The 16,499-nt window shown below is 43.5% G+C and overlaps 1 protein-coding gene across 1 annotated transcript in view; it reads left to right on the top strand.

Moving 5' to 3' along the window:
- The window catches only part of LOC136991348 (obscurin-like), a 143,932-nt gene that overhangs the window by 71,607 nt on the left and 55,826 nt on the right, over positions 1–16,499 (top strand). The window contains 11 exon segments of the mRNA XM_067292215.1: positions 628–894; positions 1,440–1,709; positions 2,456–2,722; positions 3,067–3,333; positions 4,118–4,384; positions 5,096–5,368; positions 8,289–8,555; positions 10,592–10,864; positions 12,912–13,184; positions 14,081–14,368; positions 15,907–16,179. Of these exon segments, the coding sequence (XP_067148316.1) occupies positions 628–894; positions 1,440–1,709; positions 2,456–2,722; positions 3,067–3,333; positions 4,118–4,384; positions 5,096–5,368; positions 8,289–8,555; positions 10,592–10,864; positions 12,912–13,184; positions 14,081–14,368; positions 15,907–16,179 (2,985 nt within the window).

Here is a 16,499-nt window from a genome sequence, read left to right as displayed (position 1 = left end):
CGTCTGTGATTCTGGCGATGAGCAAACTATGGCATCCTTGGTGGTGAAAGGTGACAAAAGGCTTTCACTTCACCTTTTTGGTAGCTCTGTGTTAGTTTAAACGTTCCATAATGTACGTTTCAAGGACAGGGTGGCAGAGAGACTGGTCCCGTTCTGTGATGAGGATTTCAGGCACTTGGATGCTTAAGAATCCATACCAGTGACAGCTCCTGCATAAAATGGAACTCATTTCCAGAGATGCTCGGGGTGTGCAGTGCCCAGAGATCAGTGGGGAGCACGAAGTGCTTAGTACTCCTGGAAATCCAGCACTTTCTATCATTGCTTGTTTGGGTTTTAAAGACCTTGTAACTGAGATTTGGAATCGTGCTACAGTTTTACTACATGTACCACTTAGGGCTTTAGCAGCCTTTCTGCTTACTGATACTAAAGATGGTACAGAATTGATTCACTTGGTATGGTCACATGTTATCAATATGTCCCGAAAAAAGATTCATATATTCAGAAGCATAGAGGGAAAAGACCAAATGAGATTACAACTGTGAAGCAGGATCAAGTTCACATGAGTGAATTGGTGAGATACAGTCAGCAATGAAACTTAAACATCTTCCTCTGATTATCTTGGTTTAGCTTTGCCGGTGATCTTTACGCAACCCCTGCAGAACCAGCAAGCAGAAGAAGGAGGTACTATCACTCTGAGCTGTGAAATCTCAAAAGCAAATGCCACTGTGCAGTGGAAGAAGGCTGGGACAGTGCTGTGGCCAAGTGACAAATACAAAATGTGCCAAGATGGTTCTGTGGCTGAGCTGACAATTCGCAACTTGAGCAAAGCTGATGCTGGAGAGTACCTGTGCGACACAGGGGACCAGCAAACCACGGCGGCTGTGCTTGTGAAAGGTGGGACTTCAAGCAGGGAAGGGCTGAACAGAGTTTGTTTCCATGGGAGTGGCACACGATTAAGTAATTTGACACCTGGAGTATGTCCTGTGCCCAAACAGAACGATGGGGATTTCAAAGAGATCAGAGTGATTTCAGAGACATCGGAACCGGGCCTTAAGTCAATGATTCTGTGGTTTAATATTAATATCACCCACTACAAGCTGTTGGCAACGTTTCCACAATATATATATTGCCTTTCAATGTTGTGTATTAGATATTTCTCCTGTGTACACACAATACAGTATAGCATGCATACTTTATAGACTCTCACATGTAATGTGTATGTGCCTAATGTGTGTATAGGCACACACATTATGCATCTGTAAGTATGCAACATTACAAATTATGCATGCACATAGATATAGTGTTTAGTGCTTTGTGGACATAAGTTCTTTCAGATAATGCAGTATTGTCAAGAATGAGCATAACAAAATGTTTAATCCAGGAAAATAGGAGACATCATTTGAAAGTATTTATCAAACTCTTTTGACCTTTCCGTAAAGAACCAGCAGCAACCATAGTGGAGACACTGAAGGACGTCACTTCATATGAAGGAGAAGATGCAGTCTTTGAATGCAAGCTGTCCCGGGAGACAACTCAGGATGCCCAGTGGTTCCTGGGGGATGTTCCCCTGCAGTCTAATGAAATGAATGAGATCAGAGTTCAAGGGAAGTGTCACGCTTTGATCCTGAGGAAGGTGACACTAGAAGACTGCGGGCCCATCAGTTTCAAAGTCGGGCAGCATACCTCGGGGGCACAGCTAACGGTCAAAGGTGAGCAATCCCCTAGAAAGAAGGGTTTAGGAGGTACTGGTAAGCCCTGCCAATACTGCTTGAGTTACTGGAGAGGTGTACGTGGGAGGAAGGGCCTCTGGAAATCTTGTGTGAGATTCAGATAACTTAACTGAGGCAAGAGTTAGATATTTATGTCTGAGCTCCTGATTTTAAAAGATTGGCCAGAACAATAGCTTATATTGTTTCTTCCTCTCTGATCTGGTTCAAAATGTAGATATGTAGATATAAATTAAATGTAGACATGTAGATACGTAGATATAAATTAATACTGCTTTTCAGTGCTGTATGTGTATAAACAATTCAACATGATACTGTTTGGGTGGTCAGAGGTTCTTCCAAACATTACGTTTCATTGAATCAGTGATGTATTAAATATTTTTACTCTGCATTGGCTTAAAAGCTTACTAAGTCATTAAATCAGGCCCATTCTGATGTCCAGAGAGCCAGCCAGTGATATATATGTGCTGCAGACTAGAAACTGTTACCATGTGGCAGGACTGATCCTGCAGACGTTAGAACAAACTGAAGTGACGCTGGAGTTGCCCTGGCACCTGCATGAGATCTAAATTTGTCCTGGCCTTTCTTCTAGCAACGGAACAAAAAAAAAAAATCTGACAATTTGACTGTGACATGTTACGATTTCTTATGGTCACCTGTCAGAGAGCTTTTGGGAGTGATGCTGGATTATGCAGCTGCATCACTGTTTGTGTGCTTTTTCCCCGCAGTTGCTCCCGTCACATTTGTAAAGGAGCTCCGCAGCTTGGATCTGCAGGAGGGTGGCACAGCTCACTTGTCCTGTGAGGTCTCCAAGCCTGACATCCCGGTGGAGTGGAAGAAAGGCACGTCTGCAATCCACTCCAGCAAGAAGTGCAGCATCAAGCAGGAGGGGAATGTGCACACACTGGTCATTTACGATTTGAACCGCGAGGACTCAGGGGACTATAGCTGCCATACAGCTGATGGGAAGACCACTGCCAGACTAGAGGTTAAAGGTATGATTTCCTCTTTGCTCTGCAGTTGTGAGACCACAGCTGGAGTACTGTATCCATTTTGGGGGCTCCTCAGTACTAGAAAGACATTGAGGTACTAGAGCGAGTCCGTGGACACCACGCAGTTTGTCAAGGGTGCTGGAGCCCATGTAGTATGAGCAATTCCACCTGGCTTAGACCTAGACATTCCTGCCCCCAGCAGCTGTCCTTCAGGAAAATACAGCAGAATTGTACGTGAACTTCATGAATGCCGTTACCATTTTGGTTCTTAGCAGTACCTTAAAAATAAAACTTTCCTCCACTTTCTGTTTTTGTTTTACACTTTCTTTTCCTCTTTGCACTTCAAGCGGTGCCTGTGCTTTTCAAACACTGGCTGAAAAATGAAGAAGTGGAGGAAGGCCGCACGGCCATGCTGCACTGTGAGCTGACAAAACCTAATGCTCCTGTGGAGTGGAGGAAAGGAGATAAGGTGTTGCAAGCAAGTGACAAGTATGAGATGAGGCAAGAGGGGACATGTGTTGAGCTCTTTATCTATGGTGCTGAGGCTCAGGATGCTGGCGAATACACGTGTGACTCAGGGGATCAGCAGACCTCTGCATCGTTGCAAGTCAAAGGTAAGAAGATGACCCTTGCTTGGGGGCAGAGAAGTTTTGTCTGTGGCTGTCCTCCACAAAGGTGAAATGGAAGCCTTATTACTGCATTATCGTTAATGCTCTGTGCCTGGGAATTACAACAGGACAGGGTTTGATCCACAGTCCGTTCTTCAAAGAATCTAGTGTCTTTTAAACCCAGTTCAATTTCTGCAGTTGCGATTTTGATCTCACTGTGAGAGTTGGGAACAAAACTGCAGCTGCTGCTCATGGAGGGTATGTACAAGAGCATTTAGGAAACTTGCCTGCCACCTGATAATAAGAGAGACTGGAGTATTTCTCTATGCTTAGAATGGGCTTTTATATAGTTTTATTAGGTTTATACTAAGAGTACGGTGTCTTTTAACTCAGGCGACAAGATCTTGCTTTTAGACCCTGTGTTGAGCTGTCACAGCCGGTGTTCTGCTCAGAATGAGTGGTTTCAGCAATTAAATGTCCAAACACTGTGATTTGTGCTGTTGTCCCTCTAACTGGTTACACTGAAAATTGTGGGTGTGCGCACATGAAGCCCTTTAGATGGCCTGTGACCCACAGCGATCCTAGATGAAGCAGCAATGGTGTCCCATCACGGTGTCAGCGGCTGATCTCCATGAGCGTTTGGCCGCGGCAGAACTCAAAAGCCCTGCCGCAGACGTGGCGTTCCCAGCGGGCAAGCTGTGGTTCAGAAAGTTGGGACCTGCCAAGCCGGAGGAGTTGCAAGCGTGTCGCTTAGCCCTGAGTCACTGCTGTGTCTGCTTCTCCATTGCAGTGCTACCGGTGCTGTTTAAGGAGGAGCTGAAAAACGTGGAATCCGAAGAAGGGGGAACGGCTGTCCTGCACTGCGAGATCTCCAAGCCGGACGCGCCTGTTGAGTGGAGAAAAGGAGGGACGGTCATTCAGCCCAGTGACAAATATGAGATGAAACTGAAAGGCAGCATCGCTGAGCTAATCATTCACGGCGTGGAGCCTGACGACTGCGGGGATTACACTTGTAGCACCGGATACGAGATCACCACAGGTTCTGTGTATGTGCAAGGTAAGATGAAATGGGATGAAAATGCTCCGACTTCTCTGCCAGAATTTCTCACTCCGGTATCTTTGACAGTAACAGACCAAACTTGTCTCAGGTGGAAACAGCTGAAACTCCATTCTTTTCTCTCCTGATTTCAGGGAAGATGTAAATATTTACATCCATGCTGAGGTTGGACCAGCGTTTATAGGTGAATGCGGTTCAAAGCACTGACCATACTGTGTACAATAGCAGATGGTGCTGTTGAAATACTATTTGTTTGGAGTAACTGTTATGAAAAATACTGAATTTCTTGTTATGATTGATTATGGCTTCAATTGTTGTTGATATTTCTGTTAATCTTTTAAAGCAGTTTAAATAAATACCCCATTTAAATCTTAAGCTAGCTTTCTGCCTGCGACTGCATACAATGTCAATGCAGATGGCTGCAACACACAGGACAGTCAGGTAGGAACTAGTCATGAAATATAGTGTTCTTTCAATGAAACAGTGTTTGCAGACAAACAAACATACTTCATTTGCAAGCGGGTGAAGGATGGAAGGTGTTTTTTAAACCCTTGAAAGAAATGTAAGGTCTTTTTTTCCCCAGAACAAGCATTACAAATTTAATTTTCCTGGACAACTTGCACTGTCGCTTAGGTTATTCCTACTGGAAGGAACATGTATATGTTTATGCTTTTGTTTTCCTTTGGCGCCTTCTCTTGCTCTGTTATACAGAAGAAGCAGCAGTCATAGTTTCTGATTTAAAGAACACAGACGTCTTTGTGGGTGAGACAGCCACGTTCACCTGCGAGCTCTCACGCCCGGGCGTGAAGAATGTACAGTGGTGGCTTGATGGATCTCCCCTTCACAACAACTTTGTGACAGAAATCTCTGAGCAGGACGGGACAGTCCACACTCTAACCCTAAAGGATGTGGCGTGCCATGACTCAGGCACTGTCACCTTCAGAGCGGGGTCCCTTATATCTTCAGCTAAATTATTAGTCAAAGGTATTTCATTGTGAGAAGACACAAATGGCCACCTCCACAATTGCTCAGTGTGCTAGTGCTTCTGCCTTCCTGGCTACCCTTACTAAATGTCTCCAAAATTCCTCTTTGACACAGCAGTGCTGCAGCCTTCTACCCGTACTCATGTCTTGTAGGTACAACCACATCTGCTTTTTGGATGATGCAGGTGAGGAAAGGTTGCAGGGTCAGGGCTGTTGCTTTCACCTGACATCTCAGTAGAGCTGGACCTATTCAGGAGAAGAGGCTGTGCTTTGGTCACTGTGCAGCTACCTGATTCTCCCACCAAGCTGTTTTTATAATACCACAAAACACATGGCCAGAAGTTCACGTAATTCGCTATTGTGCTGTACCATAGCTTGGATACTGTCACTATATACTAAGCTCAACATATTCCCAAGTCAAGATCTTGGGCTCATGCACTGGTGGCTCCAGAGCTCCTCTGGAAGCCGCTGGTATGACCGCGGAGTAGCACGGTGGCAAAGTGGGCCCCAGCAGTTGATTGCTAATGGTTGAATACTAACAGTTAGCGCTGTGCTGGCAAAGCTTTGTTGTCTGTTGAATGAATATTTTCCTCATTTGGTAAGGGTAGCCACAAACTGCAAATAACACTGAGCTCCAGACTTTATGGTAAAGCAAGTTACTTCACATCCAGTCCTTTTATAGCCATCTGGAAAAGCTGTTATTTTTCAGACCAAAATAGCACTTATTCCTCACTTGGGAAAGGGATTTGTATATTAGGTTTAGTATGTAAGGAGGCGTAAAGGATGAAATGTTCTCTTTGTTCAGGTCTTCCTCTGTGTTATACTTATTCACCGTAGCATGGATTGTCCACAATGTGGAATTGTAGTCAGGAATTGTTATCTGCTTCCCTGTCAGTCTGATGTGTCCCTTGTTGGACCTTCAGAAAATTTTGCTCTCTGAGGAGAAGAAATGCCAGATCATTTATATCTAATATCAGAATGGTGCAGCAGTGAGACAGTGTGTAAATATGAGAAATCACATGTCCATTTGCCATCAAATTTGACTTCAGTATTTCCAGAGACAGAATCTAGTTCTGAGCGCTGTAGGCAAAGAGCTCCAGTGGATGTAGAAAATAAATTAAAAATAAATGCGCTGTTAGATATTCAGCCAGATGAAGGGCTCCTGAGAAGTTTTAATTTCATAGAATCACAGAATTGTAGAGGTCTAACACCCAAAGCTCATGCTAGTACAAACATGTATGTGGATATATTGTGCTTCTGCTGAAGTAAAGATTTTTTTTTTTTAATGTGAACCGAGTCACAGTATTATATGACTCTAACTGGATTAGGATGAGGAAGACCTTTTAAAAAACACCCCAGTTATGGTGCTCTGCTCAATAACACTTGATTTAATAGGAAAGTAAAGCACTAGTGAAATTCTAACTGTGCTTGTATTAACAGTCAATTTCCTGCACTTTACTTTGTCCAGAAATTTAAAGATCCATCCTCAAGCTATGTGTGTTTCAGTCTATCTAGCTGTCTGTGGCTGGTTCTTCATCAGGCAACAGGTCGTCTCTCTTAGTGCCGTGGTTCTAACCCTATTCTCCTGGCGTGCTTATAACGGGATATCTATTCTATGATGACCAAGATCTCATGACAGCTTTTCTTCTTTGGCCTTCACAATGCCGTTGTCCTACAATTGCATCTGTTCGCTGTCCCAGCATGGCTGGGCAGCGGGGGAATGGAGAAGGTTGGAAGAGCTGCCCTCTCCTTCTGACCCCCTTGAGCAGGGGTGAGGATTACAGGCGCCAGTGTACCCCAAGGCCCAGGGTGCTTCCTGTCATGCTGAGGGGGAGAACAGGGCCACCAAGCTCTTAGCTCAGCGGTGGGGCAGTGAGAAAAGGACAGTCTCCTTCTTTTGGAACCAGTGGTGACACTGACTGTGAGGAGCATATTTCTCCATCTTATGGGGATGGTGGTGTAGTCCCCCAATTGCACAGAGATCTTCTTGCTTCTTCAGTCCTTCCTGGAGTCCTTCAGTCTCCAGGATCTGCCATCGATGCCTCCTCTCCATACACACACACGCACACACGCAGGGTGGCAGAGGGAGCCTTAGAGAGCAGGATCAAGCCTTGCAACGAAATGCCGAGAGACGTTTCCCAAGCTATCTTTGCTTCCCAAGGTCTGCCAGTAACATTGGAAATCCCTCAGCCCAATGCACAGAGCTTCAGGAGGAGCATTCCAGACAGATGTCTGATCTACAGATCAGCTGGTGAAAAGGAAAAGCTTCTTATTTTTCCCAAACCTATGCCTCTGGCAGAGGGCTAATTAAAAGAGCAAGTACCTCCTCCCTGTGCAGTGCCCTTCCTTGTTAGAGCTGTCCAGGAGCTTTGCTCCGCATGCTGCTGTGAGTGGGCTCTCCGCTGGAGCTTGCCTTTTCAAGCCCCTTCCCCCAGTCCCACTGAACAATGCTGATGTCTTTCTTTTGCCCAAATCAGTCAAGGCAGCCCATCATCCACTGCGCTCCTCCATCTCAGACTTGCGCTCTTGAAATGTTCTGGGAAGCAGAAGTGTTTCACATCCAGCACTGCTTAGGCTAGAGAGTCTCACCAGGGCCGAGAGGAAAACGAATGATGGCAGGAGTGCCAGCAGATGTTCTGCACAGAAGTTCGTGGTCAGGACTGTTAAAGTGCAGGCCTTAACTGCTGCTGGTCCATTTTCCGGTGTGCTAGTTACATTCTAATGCACCAGTTTTGCTTTATCCTGCTTGCTGCTGACCCAAGCAAAGACTAAACCGCTAATCCCTGGTGTGCCCGGTCGGCTTCTTGCTTGCACTCTCCCTCGGCCTGCTTCCTCCAACTCTGTACTTGTCAAAAATCTCCAGGTTGCTATTTCCTTGAGGATCCGCTAATGCATGTCCCTCCTGACGTGTTGGTTGACAGATCCAACCATTGAAGTGGTCAGTCCCATGCAGGATATAACTGTTGATGAAGATGGCACAGCAGAGTTCATATGCCAATATTCTAGGCCAGTGCACGCCATATGGAAGAAAAATGATCAGGAAATACATGCAGATGGGCAGCGAGTCCTTATCGTGCAGGACTGGAATGTAAGCATGCTAAAAATTAAACCTACGGTACCAGAAGACACTGGCATCTATTCTTGTGAAGCTGAAGGCACTAAAATGGTGGCTGCACTTGATGTTCAAGGTGAGGTCTTCCAGACAAAGAGGAAGACTATCATGGGTCCCAAATATAAAAGGTGGAAAAAATCATGGAAGCGTCTCACAATAAGCGACACGTCAGAACCCGTTCTTTGGTGTTCGCTCCAGTATTGATAGCAGTGCTAAAAATGGATGGGAGTTAATGGGAACTGAATGGGAAACTGCGACACTTCACAGAAGCTTAGTTCTAATTAATGCTCGCTTATTATATCGATTATGTATCATACCTCCTCTCCGATGAACCGCATTTGGCTCCATCCTCAGTGCGATGGGATGTCTGCTGAGTTACTGTGATATCGCAGATATAATGTTGGTCCAAAGGAATAGTGAGAATACTTTTTGCTGTTACAGAGTGGTTTTTACATGCACTGCACTTTAAAACCAGTCACTAATGGAGAGAGGGGAATTTAATGTTATTTTCAGTTATTGTCAACTGCAGCTAATCTAGTTCGGTATTTTACTTATTTCAAACACTGATCACTCAGGAAATACCTTCCTACTTGTAAACAGCATTTGTGAGGGCCCCAGAAACAGCAAGTAAAAAAATAACAATAGTTATATATTTTATACGGGTGTCTAATAATTTACTTCTGATGTCTGCATAAGGAATTTTTGTTTTCAGTCACCAGGTGAACTAATATGATCAGCAGTCATAGTGGTTCTGGTCTGATTTCTGAATTATCATGGTTTGTTAGGCAAAATTGTTCTTTCTGCCTAATTAATTGTGAGTGTAGGAGCAGAGTATTATTTATTATAGTATTTTGTACTTTGATAAGCGCCTTCCATTTTAGGAATTAAAAACAGCTAGCAGATATTAATGAGTATAATCCAAAAGAGGAGATAGGATCCACTTTTTATGCATAGGGAAACTAGGACTCAGAAAGTACTCGAAGAAACAGCTTGGATTGATCCTAACATGCTTTATACATTCTGCAAGGAGTTGAAAAACCTTTATTGTTCTCCCTAAGTATTATAAAATATGGAAATCTTTTTAGTAACTCATACATTTTTTTTATTTTTTATTTTTATTTTTTGCTAGGGAATAGTTCAGCATTAATTTTCTATGTTTCAAACAGTTCCAGACAGTGGTTGTAGAGATCCTGAGCAGGACTATCTCCGAGTGTTGGTTTATATTATCGATCATGACCATTTTATGGTGTTTGTGTCAGTTATATTTATATGCACATAATCTGTGCATGTGCTTGGTGTGGCACAAATTTTATCCAGGTGCAGCAGCCCACATTTAGTTGTGCCCCAGGCTGATTGCTTATGTACAAATGCCAACCAATGCATGCAGTTGCAGTGACTGTGCATGTTTCTGGCCACACGATTCGCCTCACACGTGCAGGAGAAAATAAACCTAATATATTGTCATAAGGCTTTTGTAATAATTCAGAAAATAGAGTTTACATAGATGTTGATTTTTCATGTGTTTCCTAGAAGCGGACTGGCGAAATGGTTTGTTAACTTAGTTGGCAGTCCCTATAGCTTTGCCAGCTGTAATATTCTCTTGATGCGTTTATTTTGCATGAAAGGTAGGAAGAATTTATCATAAGCTGTCAGTTGATTCAAATTTCCCCAGTTAGTTACGATGTTAATTGTGCCTGCCTGGGAGACCTGAGGGAAATGTTTCCTGTTTGGGGACGGAAGGAATCTGATTATGTCCCCGTACTATCACTTCCTATTGAATATTGGCTTGATTCATATAAACACCAACGTTTTTTTTCTTGATTCATAAAGACAGAAGTCAGGTTTCTGGAGGAAGCCTAGATGAAACGCTAGAGCTTCTAGAGGTTTTTCATTATTTTTAAGCTACCTCACAACTGAAAACGGTTTTGAATATAGCACTGTGTTAGAGCGTGGTTGAAATTAGCAGCTAAAGCCGCAAGCATACTTTATCACATCCATATCCTTTCCATCAGCTTTCCAGCAATGGGAATCAGCAGTGCTCCAAGGCTTGTCAATATTCAGCTATGCATAGCCACACAATTAATATTGTTGATGGTTCTCCTTCTCCACTAGCCAAGAACAGCATCGTCCAGGGCCTGGAGAATGTGGAAGCAGTGGAAGGAGGTGAAGCCCTCTTTGAATGCTACCTTTCCAAACCCGAGTGCTACAATTACAACTGGCTGATCGATGATGAGCCTGCCAAAACTACAGAAAACACGGAGATGGTTTACTTTGAAAATGGGCGCAGGCATCTTCTCTTGCTGAAGAACCTAACTCCCCAGGACAGCTGCCGGGTGACTTTTATGTGCAGTGACGCAGTGACCTCCGCCTTCCTGACTGTGAAAGGTAACGGAAGCGGTCTTATGGGGAATCCTAAATTTTTGATTTGTAAGGGCAAATGACCCGGAGAAATGCGATGAGTGGCAGAGAGGAAAAGCTGCATAAGCTGCTTGCTTCATACCCAACTTCTAATTCTCAACCAATGAATAAATGGTGGCTTATATTTTCCTTTTTTCTTATTGTTCTTTTTGTCATGACCCGGATATAAAGAGCATCATTTAGCAATGAGTTAGAAGCATATGACTGTCTTACAATAGTGGTGGAGTTGACTTTTCTAGGAACTTACGTTGACTAAGAGAAGCAGCACTCTGCGTTTTTCTCGGCTCTTGACTAGAGACGAATCCTTCTCGGATGTGCTGATAGCTTCTTGTGTCTGCCTCTCATTTGCATTCCCATCTTTCTGACTTGCCATATGTGCAAGCATTACATATCCTATTTAATATGGCCTAATCACAAAATTGGAAAAAAACACACTCCTGTTTCCACTTCCTTTCCATTGTACTGCTTTCTGGGATGTTTTCTAATTGTTCCCACCTTATGCTCAGAAGAGTCTCTTGACAAGGATTTTCATTCTCAAGGAATATTTCCATTTTTTGGCATAAAAGATAACTTCCCATACTTTTGATATCAGTTGCAGAATACTGGAGGTTTGGCTTGGGCTTTCTGCTTAGTCCCATTTTATTAAATCTATCATTTCATTAAACCCATCTGCTTGTACTGATAATTCTGAGATCAAATGGAGGCTTGCTATGAACAAATGTAAATCTTGTCAAACCTTCGCAGTTGCATCTGATTGCATCAGGAGTAGATTTAGCTCCGTTATTTCTTGATGTTTTTGTTATGGTCTATTCTCCAGTGCCGGTGACTGGGGCGCACACCCATATATACACTTCGGCACTAGTTCTCCAACAAGAGCACACTGCACAGGCAGCATGAATATTCTCTGCCTCTGTGGTGCTGCAGTCTCTGTCAAATCCACTTACCTCATTTACTTCCTTAAAAAGCGTTGCCAAATTAGGTACAAAACCAATAGCAATTTGTCTTAGACCTCTCCTGTTTAACTTAGTTCCAAAAAGAAGCTGGTTTGTGATACAGACATTCTGGTGACCCTTGGGAGTTCATGCAAATGATAGACACATTCTGGTAACTCTTGGGATTTCATGCAAAAAAGTGATAGCTAGAGAATCTGGGTTTAAAAAGGAAACCAATTGAAATGCCTTTCATGACTCAGAAATGTGCAAAGCGGCAGGCTGAGGACCTAGTGTTCTAGGGTCTCGGGAGAGTTTGGACTCTGGTTTGACTAGCACTTGAGCTCTGAGGACCAAATCCATCTTTGAGTTAGTATTTTATTCCATTTGATTTTATAACTATGGTTACTTCCTGGTGCTATTTTTACTTTGTGTTATTTTTGTATTTTTGGAGAAAGGGGGAGGTAGCTCTTCCTTTATGACCCTTTATGGAGGTCAGTTGTTTCAGTGCTTCTGGGTTATGCATTTACCATTTACATCAAGGAATGAGAACCAGGATTCACCTTAGGTAATTGCAGGCAATTCTGTGAACTGCATAAATCTACTTGTCCTCGATTCCTCTTGTACTCTGTAAGGAAGAGAGGCATCTTCGGAGTGTTTGCAAATGCTTATCTCACTGAGATACTGAATCTAAAGGGCAAAGGCTGCCCTGTTCCCAGCATTTTTGTGGCAGCGTTCACAAATTGTTCAGTAAAGAAAACACAGGAAAGCAGCGGTTTCCAGTCAGAGATATGTGTGACTCTCAGTAATGAAAGCTCTGTAAGTTCATTTAAGTTTCTCCAATGTATTTTTCTGCTACTTGGAAAAGGAAGACATTTCTGGATTGGTTTTCACTCCTGAAAGTATCGGAAAGTTGCAGTCCCCAAGGATACCATCTGTTGTAGTGACATATGTAGCCTCTCTATTAATGGTCTCCTTGGTCTCGGAGGCCTGGCTGCCCAGAGATTCAACACAAATACTCATAATACCTCTTACCGGCATTTATGTCAGTACCCGAGGGCTTGATTACCTGTTTTTATCTGCAGGGTGGCGCTTACGGATCTTGCAGCCTCTCAGAGATGTGGAAGTCTCTCCAGGGGACAAAGCTACGTTTAGCTGCGTCCTGAGTGAAGCGGTGCCGATTAATGAAGTTACCTGGTATTCCAATGACACAGAAATCCAAACAAATGAGGACTGGGAGGTACAAGCAGATGGAAATAAATACGAACTTATTCTGAAAAAAGCCCAACCACATCATTCTGGAGAGGTGACCTTTGCTTCCAGAGAAGCAATTGCATCCGCCAAGTTGGCTGTGATCGGTAAGTTCATACATTGTTTCTGTCTTTCTAGCCCAACGGCACTTGAAATCTCAGACTTTGGTATTGAGGTACTGCATCAAATTTTCTAAGCTTTGCACTGATTTGTTTCTCATGTCCCAAGCTAGCATTCTTAGGCTGAGAAGATGCTGCTCCTGGGCAACTCTGTTCTTCAAACAGAAAAAGTTCACCTCATCACATGAAAATTAGATCAGGCTAGAGATGATCACCAGGTTTCCTTAGCTGCAGTCTTTCATAAAATGTAACATAGAATCTCATGAAAATCAGATTACTGAGAGTTCAGCACCACCCTCTGCAAACATGTGGGTGCTGGAGGGAGCTGAACTAGAGTTCATGTGCATGGAAAATTATCAGGGGCAGCAGAGAACCCTTTGAGGTGTGCTAATCTACTCAGGTAAAAATTTGACTGTAAATAGAGACAGGAAGCTGTGCACCCAAGGTTTGCATGTGGAAAGAAATGTTTGGGGTCTCCAAAATTAAAAAATAAAAATAAGGAAGGACAGCTGTTGACCTTATTTCCCCATAATTTGTTGGATTGTTATAGTATATGATGGCAGGTCATTTACTCAGTAAATGCCATACACACATCTTGTTTTCAGCTGGGTGGGAAAAAGTAGCGGGAAAATGTCATAATAACGTGTGACATAAGTATCTGAGATGGCTCTTGGAAAATGACTATTTGTCATTAGTAGCATAGATAGATCGGTCCAGCGCAGGTGTGTCGTGGTCACAGGCAGGTAGCCACTCAGCTTCATACTGAGACGGGTGCCGAATGCGTTGCACTTCCTTCTTGTGGCTTGCAGAAGCCTCTCGGGTTGTTGTAGCGTAAAGCACTATTGCTCATGTTATACATCCCTGGAACTTTGTTGTGCCCTCAGCCCACCCTGACCCCCCCGAAGAACCAGAAGTTTTAAGTAAGAACAGTCACTCTGTAACTCTGTCTTGGTACAAGCCACTGAGCGACGGTGGTTGTGACATCCTAGGCTACAACGTTGAAAGGAAAATCCCAGGTGTTGGCTGGCAGTCATGCAGCGAGGGCATGATTCCAAACACGGAGTTTGTGGTGGACCATCTCACCCCGGGCGAAGCCTACAGATTCCGCGTCTCGGCTGTAAACAAAGTCGGGGCCAGTGAGCCGGTGCACTTCCCTCAAATGGTGCAGCTAGGTGAGAAGGAGAGGTGCCCCCAGGAGGACTGAGAGCTGCTGTCGACCTGTGTTTTGCATGGCATGCCTGCTTCACCCGCTCCAGGGATCTCCTGGAAGAGTCCACTCTGCAACGTGTTTCAGTGCTGCCAACACAGAACAGGAGAACTAGCTTGGAAAAATTGTTCTGGGCTGCTGCAAAGCAAAACTTGCTGCGTTGTTAGGGCTCAATGTTTATTTTCCCCAGACTGCATCAAGCTATCGTGTGGCCTGCACTGCATCCGTGTTTTGTCTGGTGACCATGAGTTTCTTTTCTGGTGGAGGTCAGATGGAATGAGGCAGAAGGGGCATGCTGGAATGCGTCTGGTGCAGCTGAGGCCCTGGGTGCCTACACAGTGGGTGGGCGGTGTTGTCTTCTTCACCCATCTTTCTCTCTCGTTCTACTATTTGCATATCTTTATATAATAACCCCCATGAAGGAGAGTGCTGGAGGAGACAGTTCCTTTGGTGGCTGTTGGTGAGACTTTGGAAGCCACAGTGAGATGGAGAGCCGCTCTTCCAATGTTTCTTTTCTTTTCTTGCGATGCCATCTGTGATATCAGAGTCCCCAGCAAGTACCTCAAAGGGAAGAGACTATATTAATAAAAAAATAAATAAATAAAATCCCTTTTGCTTGGGGCTCAGGCACACGGTGATGTTTTTGCAACATAACAGCTTCCAGGGTGTCAGCTGCAACCTGATAACTCTGCATACGCTCACTTTGTCTACAACAACTCCAAGGCGTTTTGGGCAATGATCCCCTCACCCCGGTGAAACGTGCAGAGGGGCAGGTGACGTTCGGGACTGTGCTCCTTCTTGGGCGCTCAGCTGTGTGCTTTAGGTCCCCATCAATGGCAGCTGAACATCTGCACGTTTCATGGATTTGTCTTGGCTTCATTTGGAATATCACTGTCATACAAACAGCACATCATTGGCAGGACTCCTTCCAAAGTAAAGAAGATAGAAAAAAATTTTAGAGAAAATCTTTACACTTTTTGAGAATTTTTCATTCTTCAGGAACGAGAGCAAATACTGTTTTCTTTTACTTTCAAGATTGGGATGAAGTCAGCTTTTAATAATCTCTTTTATTCTTTTTATTTTTTTTCTTTATTGTGTCACTTCTTCAAAACTTCCTCATTCTAAACATTACGATCTTCTAGGATATCTAGGGCTGCTTGAATGTTCATTGTGCTGGATAAATGAAGATCACCAAATACAGAAGTAGGAAAAGTGAAACAACTTCTGCATGTATATATTTATCTGAAGTTGGTTTAACCTCTGGGAGAGCTTGTGCAATTAATTTGGTATTATCTTTGGAAGCTGTGAACTTTGGATGCTGCCAGTCACGTTCTTTGATTGTCTGCAACAGTCAAAGAATCTATAAGTTAACGATGGGATGTTTGGTTATTCTACAGAGTAATCTGGAGCATCTTAAAGCCAGTTTATGATATATTGTGTTAATTCTTGTCCCTTCTTTTTTTTTTTTTTTTTTTTTTTTTTTTTTTTTTTTTGTGATTATAGAGCCTCCACTTACAGTCACTCATCCTTTGGTGGGAGGATCAGTATCAGAAGGGGAGGTGGCTCGCTTGGAGTGCAAGTTATCAAGTGAAATCCAAGAGACAGCGACATGGCTCAAAGGAGAAGAACAAATACAAGCTGGAGGGAGATATGAAATCCTCTCTGATGGAAAAAAGCAGATACTCATTATTCATGAATTTAAACGTGAAGATCAGGACACGTACACCTGCATGGTTTCTCCAGAAGTCAAATCTGTTACCAGCCTGTGTCTTGGAGGTACAGAGTGCATTCCTGTGACCTTAAATCAGTTCTGCTCAGGGACATCTCAGCAGTTTGGTCTTGAATTCATTTTCCTTTGCAAGTTGTCTCTCAAATCCACAAAGAATTGTTATCCCTGTTTGGTGTTGCCCAGTATGTTTCTGAATCTGTAATAGCTTTGAGCTGTTCAGATAAGATTTTCCTGATATTTTCCACCTTAACAAATACCCATTGTCACCAAAGTCCTCAACACTTCCTAGCTTAGAATAAAAACAAAACTTTGAAAGAAGAGAGAAAATTACGTTAAGTTGGAATAATACAGTCTTTTTATAATGCAC

Source organism: Apteryx mantelli, chromosome 2 (genome assembly GCF_036417845.1).
Source record: "Apteryx mantelli isolate bAptMan1 chromosome 2, bAptMan1.hap1, whole genome shotgun sequence".
In the NCBI taxonomy this organism is placed as follows: domain Eukaryota; kingdom Metazoa; phylum Chordata; class Aves; order Apterygiformes; family Apterygidae; genus Apteryx; species Apteryx mantelli.
This window is presented reverse-complemented; position numbering and strand designations above follow the sequence as displayed.